Source organism: Periophthalmus magnuspinnatus, chromosome 15 (genome assembly GCF_009829125.3).
Source record: "Periophthalmus magnuspinnatus isolate fPerMag1 chromosome 15, fPerMag1.2.pri, whole genome shotgun sequence".
NCBI classification, from domain to species: domain Eukaryota; kingdom Metazoa; phylum Chordata; class Actinopteri; order Gobiiformes; family Gobiidae; genus Periophthalmus; species Periophthalmus magnuspinnatus.
In genome coordinates, this window is record NC_047140.1 from 28,465,853 (window position 1) to 28,486,573 (window position 20,721).

General features: G+C 39.1%; 3 protein-coding genes across 4 annotated transcripts in view; 1 reads left to right on the forward strand and 2 right to left on the reverse strand.

Annotated features, from left to right (window-relative positions):
- Positions 1 to 26: 26 nt before the first annotated feature.
- On the reverse strand, positions 27 to 2,656 carry dnaaf10 (dynein axonemal assembly factor 10). The gene is made up of 8 exons (XM_033979807.2): positions 2,116 to 2,656; positions 1,773 to 1,873; positions 1,558 to 1,688; positions 1,380 to 1,481; positions 1,170 to 1,285; positions 895 to 1,029; positions 591 to 688; positions 27 to 508 (listed from the first exon to the last, which is right to left on the reverse strand). The coding sequence occupies exons 1-8, from the start codon at positions 2,299 to 2,301 to the stop codon at positions 301 to 303; spliced, it is 1,077 nt and encodes a 358-aa protein (XP_033835698.1). The 5' UTR covers positions 2,302 to 2,656; the 3' UTR covers positions 27 to 300.
- Positions 2,638 to 20,476, forward strand: pno1 (partner of NOB1 homolog). 2 transcript variants are annotated; one of them, XR_008648966.1, is made up of 8 exons: positions 2,670 to 2,926; positions 3,209 to 3,355; positions 3,436 to 3,519; positions 3,608 to 3,668; positions 3,762 to 3,879; positions 3,954 to 4,024; positions 4,120 to 4,253; positions 20,463 to 20,476. XR_008648966.1 is itself a non-coding variant. In XM_033979808.2 (7 exons), exons 1-7 carry the CDS (start codon positions 2,729 to 2,731, stop codon positions 4,185 to 4,187), a joined length of 747 nt encoding a protein of 248 aa, XP_033835699.1. In that variant the 5' UTR covers positions 2,638 to 2,728; the 3' UTR covers positions 4,188 to 5,591. The 2 variants fall into 2 exon arrangements, 1 of the variants encoding a protein (XP_033835699.1); XM_033979808.2 differs by lacking the exon at positions 20,463 to 20,476 and having other exon boundaries at positions 2,638 to 2,926; positions 4,120 to 5,591.
- Positions 5,584 to 20,721, reverse strand: part of ppp3r1a (protein phosphatase 3, regulatory subunit B, alpha a) — a 30,132-nt gene continuing 14,994 nt past the window's right edge. The window contains exons 3-6 of the mRNA XM_033979810.2: positions 14,775 to 14,951; positions 11,979 to 12,038; positions 10,842 to 11,026; positions 5,584 to 7,430 (exon numbers count right to left, since the gene is read on the reverse strand). Coding sequence (XP_033835701.1) covers positions 7,383 to 7,430; positions 10,842 to 11,026; positions 11,979 to 12,038; positions 14,775 to 14,951 — 470 coding nt within the window. The 3' untranslated portion in view covers positions 5,584 to 7,382. The remainder of the gene's footprint in view (positions 7,431 to 10,841; positions 11,027 to 11,978; positions 12,039 to 14,774; positions 14,952 to 20,721) is intronic.

Sequence of the window (20,721 nt, forward strand, 5' to 3'; positions counted from 1 at the left end):
ACAAAACTTCTCCACATTGTTTTTTTATCTTCATAAATGTTTATTTTTTAAAAATCATATAAAATTTCAACAAATAAATGTCATTATAACTTACATGAAGGCTTGAATGGTACTCAACACAAAATCCTATAACACAAAATACCACTTCATAAAGACTGCACAAATACCATTGGCGAATGTAGAACATGTTTTTATGCCTTTCCTGCAATATTACTTCTGAATAAGGGTGTTGTGTAAAAATGTGAAGGTTGGTCTTGACCCAAAGTAATACACTGGTATATGTATTTGTACAGTCTAGTCTTACACCACATTGAGTTTTGTTACAATGAGGACTCGGACACACTGGTCAAAGCTGGAGCACACACACAGACCCTGTTTGTCGGGGCTCCAGTCGAGGCTGGCGATTGGCTGAGTGGACAGTGTCACGTTCTGCAACAGATTGACTGTTCCAGCAACACCAACGTCTACACCATCAGAGTCCTTTTTACTTCTCTGAGCTGGATACTCACTGTAGAAGAACACACAATACAACCAACCTGTATTTCATGTGACTATTGGAATTATACTTGAATTAAATAAACATTACTTACTACTTCCAAAGGTGTAAGTTTCCTGCTCCTCCAGCTGTCATAAAAATGTCCCGATTCTGGGGCAAATGTTTCACCTGCCAAATTGTTGATTTATGAGCCTAGAAAAAAGAATGAATGAATAAATTATCTACCTAAAACTGAAAAATGGGAGTACAAAGCCATAGAGAACACTGAGCAAATATATGTCAAATGTTTCCAAGTGTGAAAGCAGTATACCAGTGTTACATCGCTTAAATAACAGCTTAAATAACAACACATACACTGTACAAGAGGGCCAAACATCTGTCTGGCATAAATCCATTACCTTTTCAGAAACGGATGCAAAGCCTTTGGTAGAATGCTGTGTCCTCAAGTCAAAAACATGAAATTTTCCCTCCAGTGAAGTCGCCACCAACTTGTTCATGTTTATGTCTTTTCTGTCAAACTCTACACAGCACACCTAAATATGAGGTGAGAGTGAAAGCGTTAAATAAGGTAAATGTAGGACCAGGTTTTTGGACAAAAACATACTTAACTGAGGTGTAAAGCATTATTTAATTAAACCAAATATTAAAGCAATTTAGAACATTAACATCCTACCCCATTCTTAATGTTGGTCTCCCATCGTAGAGACATGTTTCTCAGGTCGAAAAGTTTTATGTCTCCATTATCATAACCAGCACAAACACAGCGGTCCTGGTCATTAAAGGCATGCCCTAAATATAAAGTTGAACAATGCACATCACAACAAAGCTATCAACCATTCCCATTGCACTGTTGGACTTTTACCTCAAAACAAAAATGCCATACCGAATGCAACCGTCCAGCAGTCCCGCTTGGTCTCTCCCTCTATAGGCTCCATGTTGGCAACAGGTGTATCTCTTTGTCTAGGATCCCAAATCTTAACAGTTCCTGACAACCAAAAAAAACATGTTATAAAACTATTCTATGTATTATGTTCATGTTTTGGGACTAAATTATCTTTCACCATCTCTGCTTCCAGTGGCAATCTCTGGTGCTCCATCACCAATCCCTAAACCACCAACTCCATCAATGCAGTTAATTATCTCTTTGTGGGCTTTAGCTGAGTAAACTGCCACTTCGGGACTCTCCAGATTCCTGATGAGAGCAAACATACACAAACAAATTGATGTTATAAATGGGAAGAATAAAGAGCTAAATCAAATATGAGGATTTGCTTACCATATGTTGAGATTTCCATCAAAATCTCCCGTTGCTATGTGCCTTTGCTGAAGTGATGTGGCTCCATATGTACCACATTTTATAGGCTTTGGTTTCTCTACCTACACAACGTTCAACAACATCACAAAACAAAAGAGTAAAAGTGAAATAAAATGACATTAAACTAAATGACAGAGCATAGGAGAGAGCACGCGGTCTATGGGAGACAGCTTTGTTTCCTGTTGCTATGGAAACGAGCCCAAACCAGATGAGACCTTTGTAAATATTCCTCTACAGTTAACTTATTTGCTAACGTTTGTACAGACAACAAATTCGCAAAATTGTCAAACAAAACGCATTTTACCTCCTTCACAAGTTGAGCTTCTCCATGTTGAACTTCATAAATCTGCATCACACCAGTTCCTCTGGCAAAGTTACCCAAACAGACAAACTTGGCGCTGCACGGTATCCATTTAGAGTCAAAGACCGTGTAGTTTAAACTTTTCTGTATATGCGCAATTATCTGTGGTTTTGCTAGAGGCGAGGACATATTTTAGCTGTTAAATCTTTGCAAAAAATATGCTAAAGAATGAAGAAATTATCAGGAAATGTGACATAGATATCTATAGCATTTCACAGCCAACTCTCACTGCCAAAACATATGACGTCTAAAGACCCAACTGCTGAAAAATAGCTGCCCAAGATATGCCTGTATAGAAATGATAGCTAAAATGACGATTTAACATATTTTAAAATAACAAAAAAATAACTACATACAAATTTAAGTGTTAAATTTCCCTTATAAGATGATCTGAAGTCAGCAATTAATTCTGTTTCACATTTATCATTTTTAGTAACAGGCAGCGGTAAGGTAGCTGTAACGGTCCTTTCACTCGCACGAGGATCCCCGTGCTCCTCTCGTTTACAGTCTTATCTGAGTAATTTGGGGATTTAAAACCTTGAAATCAAAGGCAACTATGGATTTGGATAAAAGTACAGAGTGTGAGAAAGCTGCGACCGAAGGGAATACAGAGGAGTCGGAGTCTTTCACCAAAGTAAAGTCTAAAAAGACGCAAAAAAGGAAACGAGAACAAGATGGAGTAGACATGGACACAGCTGACTCCGTGGCGAGCAAGAGACCGCAGTTTCCACCAATCTCTGGCGATCAGCTGAGGGTAAGGAGGTTAATGTTGTCATGTCTCTTTGCTGTCATAATAATAACCGATAATGGAGGTCGTTTTAGTGTTTTAGTGTAATGCGCATGCGCTGTATGGACTTTAAAAGGTCTTTTTTTTTAACCTGTTCACAGCACACTTGCATATTATCAATGATTTACTCTTAATAGTTCTAATGATAACTGTATTATAGCAACGTTTTATTCTGTCTTATGCCTGTGTAAGTCCTCACAGACCCGTTTGTTTCTTTGTAATGAAAACATATTTGTTCATCTGTTCCAGGGACCAGACGATATGCGTAAAATTGCAGTACCAGCTCACAGATACACCCCTCTGAAGGAGAACTGGCTCAAGATCTTTACCCCTATTGTTGAAAATCTACAGCTGCAAGTCAGATTCAACCTGAAAACTAGAAATGTTGAAATCAAAGTAAGTTGTAATATGGAGAACATTTGCTGGATTACCTTTGCTGTGCCATGGCATTTGAATTCCTATAATATTTTTTTCAGACATGCAAAGAGACACAGGACATAGCTGCTTTGACTAAGGCATCAGATTTTGTTAAAGCATTTGTTCTTGGATTTCAAGTTGAAGTAAGAAAATGACATCTGTACTTTGTTTGATTGGCAGGTGATTTATAATAATAAGAATACGTAACACTTTGTTTTGTTTTCTCTGCAGGATGCCTTGGCTCTCATCAGATTAGATGAGCTGTTCCTGGAGAGCTTTGACGTCACAGATGGTAATAATATTGTAATTTATATCTTTGCTTTGTTCTGATACTTTTGTATGTTTGCAAAGAAAAGAAGATTTAAAAACAACTTTGTTTTTACAGTGAAACCTCTGAAGGGAGACCACTTATCTCGAGCAATAGGGAGAATAGCAGGGAAAGGTGGAAAAACAAAATTCACTATTGAAAATGTCACAAAGACACGTATTGTATTAGCTGACACGTAAGTTTTAGTTTTTTCTTTTGCCTTGTGTGTCCAGTGACGTAAAAGTAACTGTATATGTTTTCTCCTCATAGGAAAGTTCACATATTGGGGTCTTTTCAAAACATCAAAATGGCAAGAACAGCTATTTGTAATTTGATATTAGGTAAGATTTTGTATTTTAGTTCTTGAGCATTTGCGCTGCTAGAGCTGATGTCAAACTGATGTGAAATGACCTTTCAACACTTTTGTCCCCCACAGGAAGTCCACCTTCAAAGGTCTATGGCAATATCAGAGTGGTGGCCAGCAGGACGGCAGAGCGGTTCTGAACATCGATCTGTTACCGTCGATGTGCCTTCCGCTCACTGGTGGATTTCTCATCTGTGAAGACCTTTACGCTGTTGGCAACACTTTCCAGGCCCTACATATAAGCCTGATATTAGGGATGCACCGATCTGATACTGAAAATTTTGCTGAAGCGAGTATCAGCTTCAAAATATCTGTTGAGCCGATTGGGCATATAAATTTATGTAATTGGAGTATTTACTGGCCATAATTGATTCAGAATGTATAAATAAAGTTCAAACATTATGAGACTAAGTTATTCTGTTGTTACTTGAGATAATTAACAGCTACAGAACACATTCAAAGAAAAATAAAATAAGAAATCTGATTCAAAGGAAATATAATTTTGATTCTCTGCACTGGTATCGGTTGATATCAGCAGATACTTAAAGCTGGAGTATCAACATCAGTATCGGAACTGAAAAAGCTGGATTGGTGCATCCCTACCTAATATGTAGCTGGATTTAATGACACTTACGTTTACATTTACACAGTGAGCATCAAGTGATATGTAAATAAATAAATCTTACAATGTTATGAACTTCCAACATTTCAAAGTTTATTTAAATTTTAATTTTCATACAGTATCAAGTTTCCAACAGTCCCACAGCATAAGATGCAGCATGCAGAAAAGGAAAATAAAAGGTTCTCAAACTGAAAATTGTTCATATCCCCACACAAACTAAAAAGATCCCAAGTCCCTCAGAAAAAAAGCACTTACAAACTATAGCGCGGTCTGAACTATACAGAGAACAGAGAGCCAGAACTGCAGTTAACAAATATTTATATACAAAAGAAAGAAAAATAAACATCAAATTTCCCCTTTAAGCTGAGTACAGTGTGTGGCAGTTTGAGACAGGATCAGATATGCAACTTTACTGGAATAGAAGCATCTCACTGACCCTGTTAAAATACAAAAAGTTACATGAAGTTCATTTCATTTGGATTACCTCTCATAATATGTGTACATTTACCAAAGTTTGGCAACATCCATATTGTATACCATTAAATTTTAAATATATTAACATCACCATTCATGTGTAAACAAGAGGATTATTTCAAAAATTGATCTACATGCACAACAAAAAATATATTTCATGTCATGCAAGCACAGGGAGGCCCAAGCCGTGCAGAGCTTTGGGATAAGGGACAACGGGGCACTCCAGATTCATATCTTGGACTGAAAACATCCTCAAAAAGCTATCCCAAAGTCATTTAGAGTAGGAAGCGGTTTCCCTTCTAAATCAAAATTTGGTTAAATTCATGTTTAGTTTCTCCCCGTTTGTCGTAGTGGGAGGGAGGGGGAGAAAATGAGGTGATTGTGACAGGCTATAAGTGGGAGAAGAAGCCAACTTTTGAAATGTACACAATAAAATAAAAAAATAAAATTAACATATACAGTCTACCCCACTGCACACTGATCACGGCCCCGTTTCAAGAAGCAGGTTTAGTCCAAACTCAGACTTAACCCTGAAAAGTTTTCAGTTTTTTTCCTCTAACCCTGAATTTAACCAGTCTCCTCCAAAAGGAGAGCTCTGATTGGACAGCCACAGATCGACCAGTACCACGTAAGAAGGCTTTAATTCTAATTTGACTTGCATTCATTTATACTTTTTAATTAAGCTTAATGAGCTACACAACACCCAACATTTTAGATTAGTTAAAAATTGTAATTAAAAAGATTTTAAATTTTTAAAAAATGATTTAAAATTAAATATTAAAAACATGATAAACTGATTAAACAATGAGCTGCTCCACATTTCTTTTAAAATAACCCCGCCCCGCCCTGTCCTGTCCCGTCCTGTCCCTCTAAGATGGTGTACCGTTGTCATGGTGAATCCTCTTTTCTGAGATCCACTGATAAAGTCTTATGTCATCTGCTAAACTCTGGGATTACCATCTCTGAGTTTTCTTAGTCTGCTCAAAAACCTGTTTAGTGAAACAGAAAACCGAGTTGTCAGTCTGAGTTAAGAACCTCCTTAGTGAAACAGGGCCCATGCTAACATTTAGTATTAGGTCTTTCTGTGTACGTAAAGTATCATCCTGCTTTGGACTGAGAGATGTATGAATTCAAAGGCTCATATAAAGCAAATGTATACTGCTTAAAAAACGCTGCCTTCAGAGAAGTCTCTTAAATTGCTATAAACTTGCACAAACAGTGTATATTCACACATTTTATAGGTTCCTAGCCAAGTCCACATCATCCAGCACCTGCATTTAGCTTAAAAAAAATCATCAAGCCAAGAGTTAGTTAACAAGAACGCAGAGCTATTACTTAAGATTGTCTTGTGGATGCACAAATGCAAAATTCTTTGAAACACAAGTAAACCATATAATCAGTTGCAGCCACAAATAATTTTGGAAAGACATTTTCTTGGCATATCTATCTATAAATCCATAACGACAAACAAGGATAATCTCCAACAATATAAACATGTTAAGTATAAATAAAACTATTAAACGTATTACAAAAAGAAACCTATCATGTGTTGCTTTGCCGAGTGTGACTGGAAGCGTTGCTGTTCTAATCCAAACAGGTAAAAACAGAAGACCAAATATGTCAGAAAAAAAATTGAATTTAGATTTGTGTGTGGTGACGGTTGGAAGTGTCAGCGGCAGAAATTGGTTAATTACTTGGACTGGTTCTGGATATGTTCTGGTTGGCACTTCATACCCTACTTTCTAGTTGTACTGTAAGTCAAGTGTTGATTTACTATACACTCCCCCTCACGAGACAACCACAGATATACTTATTTTTTATTCTTTATAAAAGACAACAAAAATAAATACCAAAAATAACAATTAACAAAAAAGAAAGGATGAAATATGAACAAGCCAACCAGCCTCTTCACTGAGCCCCCATTTCCCCACTTTCTCCCCCCTCATCCAAAGTCAGATGCTCCTGCAGCAGACACATGGATGTCCTTCAGTCTCTTAAAGTGCTACGACCGGGTTATTGAGAGGATTAGACAGTCCAATAACACTTTGAAGTTGGCTTCACGAGGCCTGTGGTTTTTCTGAAAGAAAAAAGTGGCTTCACAGAGAAAAGAAAGAACGAGAGAATACTTCCATTAAGTTACACAGAGCGTTTTGCCGGACGTCTTGAGCAGATCTTCAGAGATGGTGGAGAAAGCGAGTGTCAAGGAGGAAGGGGCAGGGACGCAGCGAGCAGGGGGCGCTCACACATCCACCACCATCTTTTTGTGTATATCGAGACCTCCCACCACCTGGACACACAATATACAGTATGAATAACACTCACTACACGCATTTGCTGCTAGTTCATTTGGTTGGTGCAAGTGTTAAATGCAGTCTCTTCAAACCTTTCAAAAATGTCCTAGTTTAAAAAAGTTATTATTAATCATGTGGCCAAACGTCCCATCATCAGCAACAGCATGTATGTGTGCTTTACATTTCTGATGGTGAAAAAACTGTGACATCAGGTATATTCTTAGTGAAAGCATAATCCATGGGGTTTCCTGGGGTCATAAGATTATAAACCCTCACCTAGGTCAGTCTGTGCCCCAACCAACCCTATTCAACCAGAGCAATCAAGCCTTCTATAGAGTTCTCCACTTCATTTCACTTTAAAATGACCTGACTTTACATGAAACCAACTGGTATTATCTTTATAAACCCTATTAGGCCCTATTTTAAAAGACACTTGCTGCAGCTCCCTTCTTATGCAATGCTGATATCAGGGATGACCCAAACTGTGTGAGTCACTTTGCTTTGAAGTGCCTTAACAGTGCCGTGTTAAAACAGGGTCCAGTGTTCTCCTGTGGCATCCTGAAAATACTCTCCCAGAAGAACAAGCCGCTTTTTAGATCAGGGCCCTGGAGATGCGGCCGTCAGAAGTGGGCCTCGTTCTAACTGTGCGGTCTTTGATTCAGGGAGAAAACTGTGGGCGACACAATGTGGCTTTGGAGAAACGCAGATATAATGGATCTGTAAAAGGAACCCCGCGTTACCATCCCAGCTGCACCACACTGTGTAGAGCAGAAGCAAAACATGCCACGTACTCATGATATTGATACTTAGCGACACAATGCCCAAAAAAAGTTGAAATATAGTCTGAAAACTCAAGAAAAAATAAAAAATTGAGTAAAACACGACCATAAACTGCACATTTTCAAGAGCCTGTGATCAACCCAAGCGTTCAAGAGTTTGATTTTCAACAAAAAGGTGAGTGACTAACCGAAAAACTGTCAGCTAACGCTAGCTAGCTTGTGGCTGTAATGTTCTTTGAGAGGGACTGGTTTAACAGCTTGAACTACAACAACAGGTGAGCTGATTTGTGCCAAGTCACCTCTTTAATCTGAGCTTTGTTTAAACACAATCTGGCCATAAAGTCTAAAACTAGAGCTTCAGACACAGCAGTGCCTACGGTTAGCATCACACCCCCAGGGAATGTGAAGAAGCCGTTTGGCGCGTTCCTCTACAAGACTAAAAATGAACTTACAAAATGACAATGAACAAAACCACAACTCTGACCACACAGACCAAACCTTTCAACGTTTGTGTGTCACATTCTCTGCATAAAACTGAAAACTGCAAATTGGGCTTCCCCATAAATCTGCAATTCACCAAGATGTTCTCACCAAGTCAAGTCCTCATAATAACCTCTACATTACATCCGATCTTCTACCTCAAACTCCCATTTTTATGTGTTCTCTCCCTAGGCCTGTCACAAAAAAACGCATTTTAAAATTTGCTGTAACGATGGAGTAAATATAGACGATAAACAAAAATACTGAAACTCATTTATGCTACCCAAGAGCAGATTTGAACCACAAAAACTATTCTAAACCTACAATATTGTTCAAAACCATGCGCTGCAATAAATAAACAGCAGAATGAACCACTTTAGTCGTTAGTTTGCATCTGTAATGAGTCAGAGAAGTGATTAATTCAACATTTTACAGCTTAAATCTAAACATACAGCCAAAAAATAACCAAAAACTTCCCATTAGCACAAAGAAAAAGTACATATGGTGAATACTGACCCCCCAAAAATATTGTTCCAGCTTCATATACTGAACAATAAGTCGATATATTAATTATCGTGACAGGTTTATCTCTTCCTTTCAAATCCATGTTGTGTCCCATGCAAGTAAAAGCTCTTAAAGTGCCACCGTCTTCACGAGTCTTTACTCCTCTGAATGCACTAGAACTCTGCAAATCAAGTTAGAAGTTTCACTAAGGCATAATATACAGCCAGGAACCGTATAATCAAATTTACCCTGAACTCCTCCGGGCAGAAGCAGACACTTGAGGTACAGCAAACCGCAGGGAAACTAGTTTAAACTGCCTCAATTGAATATTTGGAGCAGGCAGAGGCTTAACAGTTCTAATGTGGTTTAAATGAACTCTGTTATGGGGCAGATATGATTTCCTGGTGGTGAAGAATCCCACAATGCGACAGAGAGCACTGCAGCACCGAAAATGTTTACAGATTACTACTGCAGGCTGAGAATACGTCTTACAGGGAAGTGTTTGGTAGAGAGGTGGGCAGGTTAATAGATTTTTTTTTTTTTTAATCTCAAATGCTCTTCCCACTCTTCCCACGCCTTTTCAGATTTACACTAGGCTGTTTTACTGCGTGTTTCTGTTTAAATGGCTCATTTTACACTATTTTCTGATCTAAGTTATAATATTTCCTCATCACAAACAGACCTGGAGTTGTGATTTTGTGTTTTGTTTTTGCTCCACTGCGTGTTCAAGCTCCACACACATTCACAAGAATCATTTGGTTAATTTCAGCCCTGGAATTACCGATCCCTACAGAACTAAACATAAAAGGTAGGTGTTCACTTAAAAACTACCGCTTCATGACATCACAAGATGGAACAGAGAATTTTGAGCTTTGCAGAGGTAGAAACACTAATAATTAAGTGTTACTCAAACATCTGTGAATGAAGCAAAACACAACTCCAGCTATGTTTTTGATGAGCCAACAACATAACGTGCCTTAAAGCTCACAAGAGTCAATTTCGCATAATTCAGGACCTTTAACGCAGGATTATTTGACAGTTTAAATGGTAGTTGTAGAGATAAAATACAGTTTGTGAAAGACTCAGCAGGCACGTAGCCAAAGGGAAGCTCGCACAGCAGGGGAGTCACAATAAAAGTTTGAAATGTGCTAGAAAAAATTAAAGTAAGATTCCTACTGGGATTTGCCTGTTGTAGAGAGACTGTGTAAGTGTCATAAAGTAGATAGTTTTAGTAAATTTATAATACCAATTAAAAATACAACGCCAGATGAACACTTTGGCATTAGCTAATAGAAGACGCTCAAATCGTTTCCACCTTGAAAGAACTCAAAGCACTTTACATCAAGGAACCACTCAACGATTCACAGACACTGGGGGTGAGGTAGGTTATGTGTCTTGCCCAAGGACACAACCACAGCATTCAACTGTGGGAGCTAGGATCACACCGCTAACCTTTGGGTCACTCGATCTGACTGTTCTACCAATGATGTTTATGTCGAGAGTGGGATTCGAACCGTCAACCTTCAAATGAGTGGTCCTAAAATATATTGTTCCGTCTGTTACGTTTAAGTAGATATGATAATTACTGTGGGAGGCCTCGTTAGAATTAGCATTACTATTAAAGTCAGTAACATTTGAACTTACTGCACAGAATTCTTCGAAGGATATCCTGCCGTCTCCGTCCTTGTCTGCGTTTATTATGGTCTTGTCCACGATCTGCTGGAGCTGCGTGTCCTTCAGGTTGTTGCCTACCATCATCTTGAGCACCTGGAAGAGCTCCCCGTTGGAGATGTAGCCATCTTTGTCCATGTCGTAGATCCTGAAAGCGACTGGGAAGAGCACAGGTGGAAAGTTAGTGTTGCTGATGTGCTGCGTAAAACTTATCGATCTAACTAATCCTTCTGCTTGGATTTACTCAAGAATAAGAATATGAATAGAAGGAAGTTCACACAATCGCAGTATTATAGCGTTTAGACCAGAGGTGAGGTCTTGCACGTCATGACATGGACTCGAGTCAGACTTGAGTCACTATTTTGAGGACTTGAGACTTGTCTGGATAAAATGTACCAAGATTTTGGGCTCGACTTGAAGATCAATGACTCTGGATTTAAATTTTTGAGATGACTTGACGCTTCTCCTCGAAAAATACGTTTCCCTGTTACTTTAAAATTAAGCACTTAAAGTATCAACTGCACAAACTTGAAACGTGTCCCTCCCCACTCATGTATTTGTTACTCAGGATGTAACAATAACTCAAATACTGGGATATAGTTTCATCAAATGTCTCCTAATAACATTGGGACTTATAAAGATCTCATAAGATTCCTTACTTTATTACACCGTTTTTTAGCTTTTATTGCAACAAAACAAATGACACTGACCATGATCCTTTGCTCAATTTCAGTGCAGACTACAAACAAATAACTGTTGTAAACTACTTTCAAATCTGAATTATTTGGACACAGTAGCACACACTTCACAATATAATAAAATAACAAAGAGCAGACATAAATGGTAAGAACACAATCAAAATTAGTAGCAAAAGTAGCAAGAGACCTGTGTCAAATAAGGCATAATTATAGTATTTTATATATACACAAGTAAACATGACAGAGTTGTTGTGCAGTTGTATGGAGAGAATGTAGAATGTGGATCTTTTACCGTTTTTAAAAAAGGTGAAGTTTCAGGAGGTTTTCAGGAGCTGCTGTGACCTGCTGCCCCTCTCCCGTGAGCTTTTGTTCACTCTTTGTGGTATTTAATGTGTAGATGCAAGTTACTTACATCGGAGCTTCTGTTCTTTGTCCCCTTTAACGCTAAACTGTGAGACTCCCTCAATGAATTCTGAAAAAGAGGAAATTTAAACAGTCAAAACCAGCGGTGGAAGTAGTACTCAATTCTGTTACTTAAGTACAATTACAGATGTCGCAGCAAAAAAAAAGAAGAAAAAAAACCTCAAGTAAAAATAAACATTAAAAAAGTTTACTTAAGTGAAAGTACCTGTTTAAAAATGTACTTTAAGAGTATAAAGTAAAAGATTTTGAGGTCTTATAAAGCATCAGAAGCAGAAACAGTTGAATTGATGCATTTTTATTTGTATATTTTGTTTCCTGACACTGAGACCTGCTGAAAATACTTTATTTTTAAAACGTTCATAAACAATCATAAAAAATACTTTGTACTTTCTATGAGTAAAAGTAAAAAGTATCCACTTAAAAATTTTACTTAAAATAGAAACTTTAGGTACAGTACTTTTACTTTGTTATGATCCACCACTGGTCAAAGCACTAAATATATTATACAAATATTAATCAGTTTTAGAATTTGGATCCTACGCCGTCAACTCTACCAACCGTCAACTGCATTTGCACCAAACTACATTTACAAACTTGAACAGACACGTGTATGACATCATCATTGTTTCCTACGGGTTTACGAGATGATTGCCCTACCAATAAAACAGACTGATTACACATGAAATAAAAGTTACTATCCCGCTATACCATCCCCCTGCAGAGTGTGTGACGTCATCTGAAAACCATCAATACAGGACAATCATATTTAATACAGATGAAGGGGGAGCGGCTAAAATGAATACAGTTAAACCACAGGCGTGTGTCGTCACAGCGAGTTCTTGGGTCTAAGTCTCTAAAAGGTAAATTCACAAATGTTGAACCTGATCATTTCTCTTGGATATTTCATGGCAAAGTAAAGTGTAATCGTCAGGGAATAGTGGCCGTTTTGTGCCCCATCTGGGAGTAGAACATCATCACATTTTAGAATATGAAAACTCTCTATACATCCCTCTGTCTATACACACACGTCCCCCTCTTATATATACACACACCCTCTCTATACATACACACACACACCCTCGCTTTATATATATACACACACACATCCACATCCTCTCTATACATATATATACACACACACACACCCTCGCTTTATATACACACACACCAACATCCTCTCTATACATATATACATACACACCCCCACACACCCTCTCTATACATACACACATGCACACACTCTCTCTAGACACACACATGCACACACCCTCTATACATACACACATGCACACACCCTCTCTATACATACACACACATACACACGCACCCTCTAGACACACACACATACACACGCCCTCTCTAGACACACACACATGCACACACCCTCTCTATACATACACACATGCACACACCCTCTCTATACATACACACATGCACACACCCTCTCTATACATACACACATGCACACACCCTCTCTATACATACACACATGCACACACCCTCTCTATACATACACACATGCACACACCCTCTCTATACATACACACATGCACACACCCTCTCTATACATACACACATGCACACACCCTCTCTATACATACACACATGCACACACCCTCTCTATACATACACACATGCACACACCCTCTCTATACATACACACATGCACACACCCTCTCTATACATACACACATGCACACACCCTCTCTATACATACACACATGCACACACCCTCTCTATACATACACACATGCACACACCTTCTCTAGACACACACACACACACACACACCCTCTCTATACATACACACACACACACACACCCTCTCTATACATACACACACGCACACACCCTCTCTATACATACACACACGCACACACCCTCTCTATACATACACACACACACACACACCCTCTCTATACATACACACACGCACACACCCTCTCTATACATACACACACGCACACACCCTCTCTATACATACACACACGCACACACCCTCTATACATACAGACACGCACACACCCTCTCTATACATACACACACGCACACACCCTCTCTAGACACACACACACGCACACACCCTCTCTAGACACACACACACGCACACACCCTCTCTAGACACACACACACGCACACACCCTCTCTAGACACACACACACGCACACACCCTCTCTAGACACACACACACCCTCTAGACACACACACACCCTCTAGACACACACACACACCCTCTAGACACACACACACACCCTCTAGACACACACACACACCCTCTAGACACACACACACACCCTCTAGACACACACACACACCCTCTAGACACACACACACACCCTCTAGACACACACACACACCCTCTAGACACACACACACACCCTCTAGACACACACACACACCCTCTCTAGACACACACACACACCCTCTCTAGACACACACCTCCACCTGTCTATACATACACCTATATACCTCTATATTTGTCCCCCTCTCTATATACACATCCCTCCCAATACACACACATTTGTCTCTCTATATACACACACACACACATATATATATATATATAGAAGTGCATTTATATCATTAAATCAGTCACGTATCAACTAGTTCTGTCACTTAAAATGTGTTGAGTTGCGTTTTAAACCAACAGAAGCCAATATGAAACCATTACAGCACTGCATTGAAAAACCAGTCAACACAGCGAGCGTAATCCTCGTTAATCAGATTTAAACTCATTAACCCAGAGTGCCATGATCTGCCCACAGCGGCCGAGAGCTGTGCCCACCTTTAAAGTCCACCTCTCCGTTCCCGTCCGTGTCGAAGATGTCGATGACCCTCTGGACCAGCGGGTTCTGTTGCAGCTCGGGCAGAGACATGAACTCTTCCACGCTGAGGGAGCCAGAGTTATCTAGGTCGAGTTTCTTAAACCTCTTCCCTAGCCTCTTAATCTCATCAGCATCGACTGCACACAGACAAAAGAAAGAACAAAGAAAATATGGATCAGACGATATGCAAAACATTAGCACAAATCAGGCGGTCCCTTTTAACGCAGCTCAATCCTCATTACACGTTACAACGATAAACAAATAATATTGTTGATCGTGATACAATTTATAATAATCGTTCATTTTTTATATAAATCGTGATAATCGTCAAAGATAGTAAAGATGTTTAAATATGGAACCTATTCATAATATTAAAATTGTAATTATTCATATACAGAACTTTTTAAAACTGTCAGCAACAATAATAATCATGATATAATCGTTAATCGCAATTATTTAACCATGGTAATCTGCCACCAAATTTCAGTATTGTCGTTAGAAGCAGCACAAACACACACACAAACATCGCACTCACGTTTGTCAAAGTGATGTTTAAATATACAGAAAAAATTATATTCATAAACAAAACAAAACACACTACATTTCTTCTGGCCTTTTGCTGCTTCGGCTGTTCGCGGGTTTTCGGAAGAGAGAACATTTCGAACCACTTTCATTGCATTTAACAATTTAAAATGAAATATTATATCCTTTGGAGGGATTACACGGACACCATTTAGTCCAGGTGTGATTTGCAGCGAAAGAAAATACAAAAAAAGCTTTCGTTTTCGAGGGAAGCCTTGGTTGAGCGCCAAAACGCCTTCACTCTAAAACCTTTGTCCGGTTGACAGAAGTGAATTTTTCCTTTTGCCATCTTAGAAAAAAAACGGGGAAAAGTGTAAGTATAAGTGACAAAAGTGACTATAAAAGTGCAAATAATTAACTAATAAATAGCGTCTACCGGCCAGAAAACTCACACAAAATTCAACTTACAAAAAAATCCAATTTATAAAGACAAACCTACTTACATCCCTTCTGTCCTTGTGCCATCAGACTATCTGCTGTCTGCTTCAACAATGGGTACGCTGTTAATTACACTATAAGCTCATTCACACAGTCAGGTGATTATTAGCCAACCACCATCTACTACTGTAAGAGCCTAATCTGGGATCCTAAATAACCCCGCCGGCTATCGATTCATCTAAACAGACACGGGACAATGGGGGAGTTATGGTGAATCCAGGTCAGGGCGGTTGTCGATTTATTGCCCCCCCTAAAACAGAAAAACATTGATGTGAAGACAAGGACGAGATAAGATGAAATGGAAGACACCATGTATACGATGGAAACTGTTCTAATGGAAAGACGGGTAGATACAAAGTTCTCGTAGGTTTTATTGTGCAGGGCTTTTTTTATATTAAGTGGTGTCGGGTGTAGACGTCTGCCACAGGTGGAGTGGTAAAAGTGAAGGGAAGAGTGTAAGGTGGGTGGGTGGTCAGGTGGAGAGGCGCCGAGATGAGTCCGTGCAGTGAGTTGTCGGGGAGAGACAAGAGGGGAAAAAGACAGAGAGAGACGCAAGAGGGCAAAGACGGAGAGAGACGCAAGAGGGCAAAGACAGAGACACGCAAGAGGGCAAAGACAGAGAGACGCAAGAGGGCAAAGACAGAGAGACGCAAGAGGGCAAAGACAGAGACGCAAGAGGGCAAAGACAGAGACGCAAGAGGGCAAAGACAGAGACGCAAGAGGGCAAAGACAGAGACGCAAGAGGGCAAAGACAGAGAGACGCAAGAGGGCAAAGACAGAGAGACGCAAGAGGGCAAAGACAGAGACGCAAGAGGGCAAAGACAGAGACACAAGAGGGCAAAGACAGAGACACGAGGGCAAAGACAGAGAGACACAAGAGGGCAAAGACAGAGAGACACAAGAGGGCAAAGACAGAGACACACAAGAGGGCAAAGACAGAGACACACAAGAGGGGAAAGACAGAGACACAAGAGGGGAAAGACAGAGACACAAGAGGGGAAAGACAGAGACACAAGAGGGGAAAGAGAAACAAGAGGGCAAAGAGAAAGATAGAGACAAGAGGGGAAAGAGAAAAAGACAGAGAGAGAGAAAGACACAGACACACAAAAAGACAGAGAGAGATAAGGGTGGAGAGAGACAGAGATACAAGGGGGGAGAGAGACAGAAAGAGAGACAGACACACGGACAGAGACGAGACAGACAGAGAGATGAGGTATTCACCTTGTAAAAATATTTTGCTGTTCATGAGGTGAAATTCATTTAGTTTAAAGCTACAGTATCAGAATCTGGATTTGTGCATCCCTAATGTAGAACACCCCCAGAGTGATACCAAAGTATCACTTATCACATGGATGAGATCACGATCGGTTGAGCATGGCCTTTTTTAGACAACTGTGTAATACAATTTTGCTCTACCAGAAAGTATACAGCTCTGGTTAAAAACAAGTTTAATGAACTCCAGGTATAACTTCATAAATTTCAAACCACCCAAACTCAAACCCAGTCACATTAAACACAGAGTATGCAGTACTGTCAGTTACATCAACATCAGTGTAAGAGGGACGTGTATTTTCAAGTGTGTGTGACATGACAACCACCATTTATACAGAGAAGAGCTTGTAAACTATGCATTTATATGTAAAAAGACATCTTAAAGTGCACACGACAGGTGACAAGTTGATGGAATAATACTTGCTGTAAAAATAAATCATACTTTTACACCAATCAAGAAGCAGTTAGTGAAGAAAAACCATGTAGACAATGAATTCTAAAACACATTCATGACAGGCTAGGGAAAATGCTACTTTCATGTAAGAAACACATTTTTCTGACACTTTAAACATTATTATTTCAACAAAATAAATGTGTTTTCTAACTAAAATAATAATTTCTATCTCCATTAGAGGAGTTTTGGCCCAGTATACAATATGGTTGCTAGGTAACATTTATGCAATTCCCAGTGTGATGTCATAATTTCGAACCAGGAAGTAAAATTTTAAACCTAAAACTTTGCCATAGTAAAATCTTAAGTAAAATCACTCCCAAATGGACCTGTTGTAATCCTCCATGATCCTGATCGAAATATTCTAGTTTGTGCCTCATGTTTACATCAGAGATTCACACACAAGGGTAGAGATGGTTTATTCAAAATGAAAAAAATAAAAATCATAGCTGATCTTTGATTCAAACATGGTCGAACACAAGATTTAGTCACAAGTGAACCATAACAACTTATTTCGTGACTCCAGCACTGGTCTTTATTGGAACGATTGAACGATCATGGTCAACCCTCTTGATAAAAAGGGTTGACAATCGTTCAAGGGTTTTTTTTATGCAATCGTGAGAATCTCCAACAAAGATGATCATCATTCCATCACTAGAACGTGCAGAAAACAACAACTTATCCACAGAGGAGTCGACGGGGGGGACAAAGGGGTCTGCTGTCCCAGGCTCCAAGGTATTAGGGGCCCAGAATTGGACCCTCTTCCTATTAATTTGCATTAGAGGGGGCCCATGTGAGGCTTATTGCCCTGGACCCCCAAATTTCAGTTGACGGCCCTGCTCAGCCATAATATTCTCTGCTGTTTAAACAGGGAACTTATTCATAATATTAAAATTATAATTATTCATATCCAGAACATTTTTAAACTGTCAGTAATAATTAATAATATTATAGTTAATCACAATTATTTTGGCCATGATAATCATGACACCAATTTTCAATATCGTCCCATGTCCTAGTCCTTATCAGACGCCATTTTTTCTTGTTTGCGGCAGAGGTCACAAGTCTGTATCAGAACACTCGAGCTACCGCAAACCGCCCGAGAGGATTTATTACCTGCTAGTACGCTCAGCAGCTTCCATAAAAATTAAACAAAGCGTCTCGTTTCTGTGTGGGAGTAAAAGGCAGCCAACAACTGGAATGGCACTCTCTTTTTATTGGCAGATTAACTTATTAAAATGCAGTTGTCAACAAAAGCCCACCATTTCAGGAGAGGTGTAATGGTACAAAAGGTGCTATAGGCCGAGCTGCTTCACAGACTGTGTTAATTCATCAATCTCTCTGCAGCGACAGTTGTACGGGTTTTTATGGTTGACGGGATGCAAACTTTTGATTCTTCCAGTATCAACCATCAGAACAACCACAGCTGCTCCAGTGTGGACTGTGTGAAAGTGCCAAGTGGGTAGGTTAGGCTCTTGTGCTCTAAGATCCAAGAGTCTGGGGGAAGGTCCTGTGGATGGAGGTCTACACCCACAGACCTCCACCAGAATGTAAGCCTGTTACCATTACAACTATGAAGCATGATATTTTGAGATATACTGCACTAAACAATACAATAAAAGTGATTTACTTTGGTTATCTTGTATTAAATAGACAAAAAGCCCTGAGCTGCAACAGGTAAATAGCAGAGTGAAGCAATAATTAGCCATAGAAGTCATTTATTCTGCTTTATACAGCTCAGATCGATTTTTATTACAACAAAAATAACCCAAATGTCATTCTCTGTAAAAATGGGGAGCCCCAAAATAGATTGTTCCAGCGATGATTTACTGAATGATAAGTCGATATCGTGATAGGCCAATGCAGACCTCCACCAAACTGTCACCATAACACATTTTGAAGCACAATATATTGTTACAGAGACCCCAACAAATAAATAGCAGAAGGAAACAATAATACACTTTTAAACACAAATTTTATCGTATTACAACATAAAATCCCCAAACTCTCCCCACTTTTCCAAATAAACTGTTCACATGATAAACTTTGAGCACCAAAATAAATTGTTCCAGCTTTCATGTACTGAACGATAAGTCGATATAGTGCTTATTGTGAAAGACCTCCCAGGATGCACCTCCACCCTCGTGTCCCTCACCGTTTTTCATTTGTTTATTTAGTAAGAGACTTAATCACACCTCTTATCAGTTATTGCCTTAGTCCATTATTAAAGATTACTGAAGGTGATAATTTATGAGCTTCATTTAAATTACCAACACATTTCAAACAAAAATGTTCTAATTTGAAATAAAGTAGCTCGTCTCTGTTGTACTCTGCTGGAGTAAAGAAATTAGCCATTTAAAACATGTACAGAGGAGTAAATAGCACAGATATATTACATAGTTTGTCCCTGTGTTTTGCCGTAGTCCCTGTGTCCGGTTAAAGATTAGGAAAGGGGTTTGTGCTTGTCGTTAGTGTAAAACAACTTGTGTAATATTACATTTAAAATACAGTCAGGAAATCTCAGACTTTGGCGGTCTTTTGGCATGTCCGCTGGGTGGAGGTCTGCAGCCAGATCCCTCTCGCCTTCTCAGTGTCCAACCGACAAGTCCGTCTGCCAGCTTCACAGGCAGACGTGCTCCCGGCTGAACCCAGTCAAACACCGCTCAGATACAAGGAAACATGACGCTACTTTGGACGGCTACACAAATACTTTGGGAACCACTACAAGACTATAATATAACACTGTATTATCCAATTGTTTTGTTTCAACAGCCCCCCCAAGCTTTTTCTTACATTCTGAGCTCCCCCCAACTCGGCTAATAGACAAATAGATCAGTTTACTAATATGTTATTTTTATTATTATTTTGTTTAATTATGTGCATGTGTAGTGCTGTCCAACAGCAGTAGGCTGTTGACAAAAATGGATATATCGTTTTTAACTTAGAGAGTGTTCCTATAAAAATAATCAGAATGCATTTTGAATCTATATCAGAGAAGTATATTTAGGCAAGAAGAGGAATGTGCCAGAATGAAGCTTTAAATTGACAAGTTGAAGTATCAAACAAATGTGAAAGGAATATAAAAATTACCCAAAAACATGCAATTTGAGTATTGGGTGTTTTGTTTATAATTATAATAATAATAATAATAATAATAATAATAA

What these genes read in the sequence shown, in the direction of transcription:
- dnaaf10 (XM_033979807.2), bottom strand. Translation starts at nt 2,301, where the DNA reads ATGTCCTCGCCTCTAGCAAAACCACAGATAATTGCGCATATACAGAAA. An exon ending in GATGGAAATCTCAACATATG is followed by an intron (nt 1,689 to 1,772) that starts GTAAGCAAATCC and finishes TGCTCTCATCAG; the next exon opens with GAATCTGGAGAGTCCCGAAG. An exon ending in TTGCATCCGTTTCTGAAAAG is followed by an intron (nt 689 to 894) that starts GTAATGGATTTA and finishes TCTTTTTTCTAG; the next exon opens with GCTCATAAATCAACAATTTG.
- pno1 (XM_033979808.2), top strand. Translation starts at nt 2,729, where the DNA reads ATGGATTTGGATAAAAGTACAGAGTGTGAGAAAGCTGCGACCGAAGGG. An exon ending in TTCTTGGATTTCAAGTTGAA is followed by an intron (nt 3,520 to 3,607) that starts GTAAGAAAATGA and finishes TTTTCTCTGCAG; the next exon opens with GATGCCTTGGCTCTCATCAG. An exon ending in TATTTGTAATTTGATATTAG is followed by an intron (nt 4,025 to 4,119) that starts GTAAGATTTTGT and finishes TGTCCCCCACAG; the next exon opens with GAAGTCCACCTTCAAAGGTC.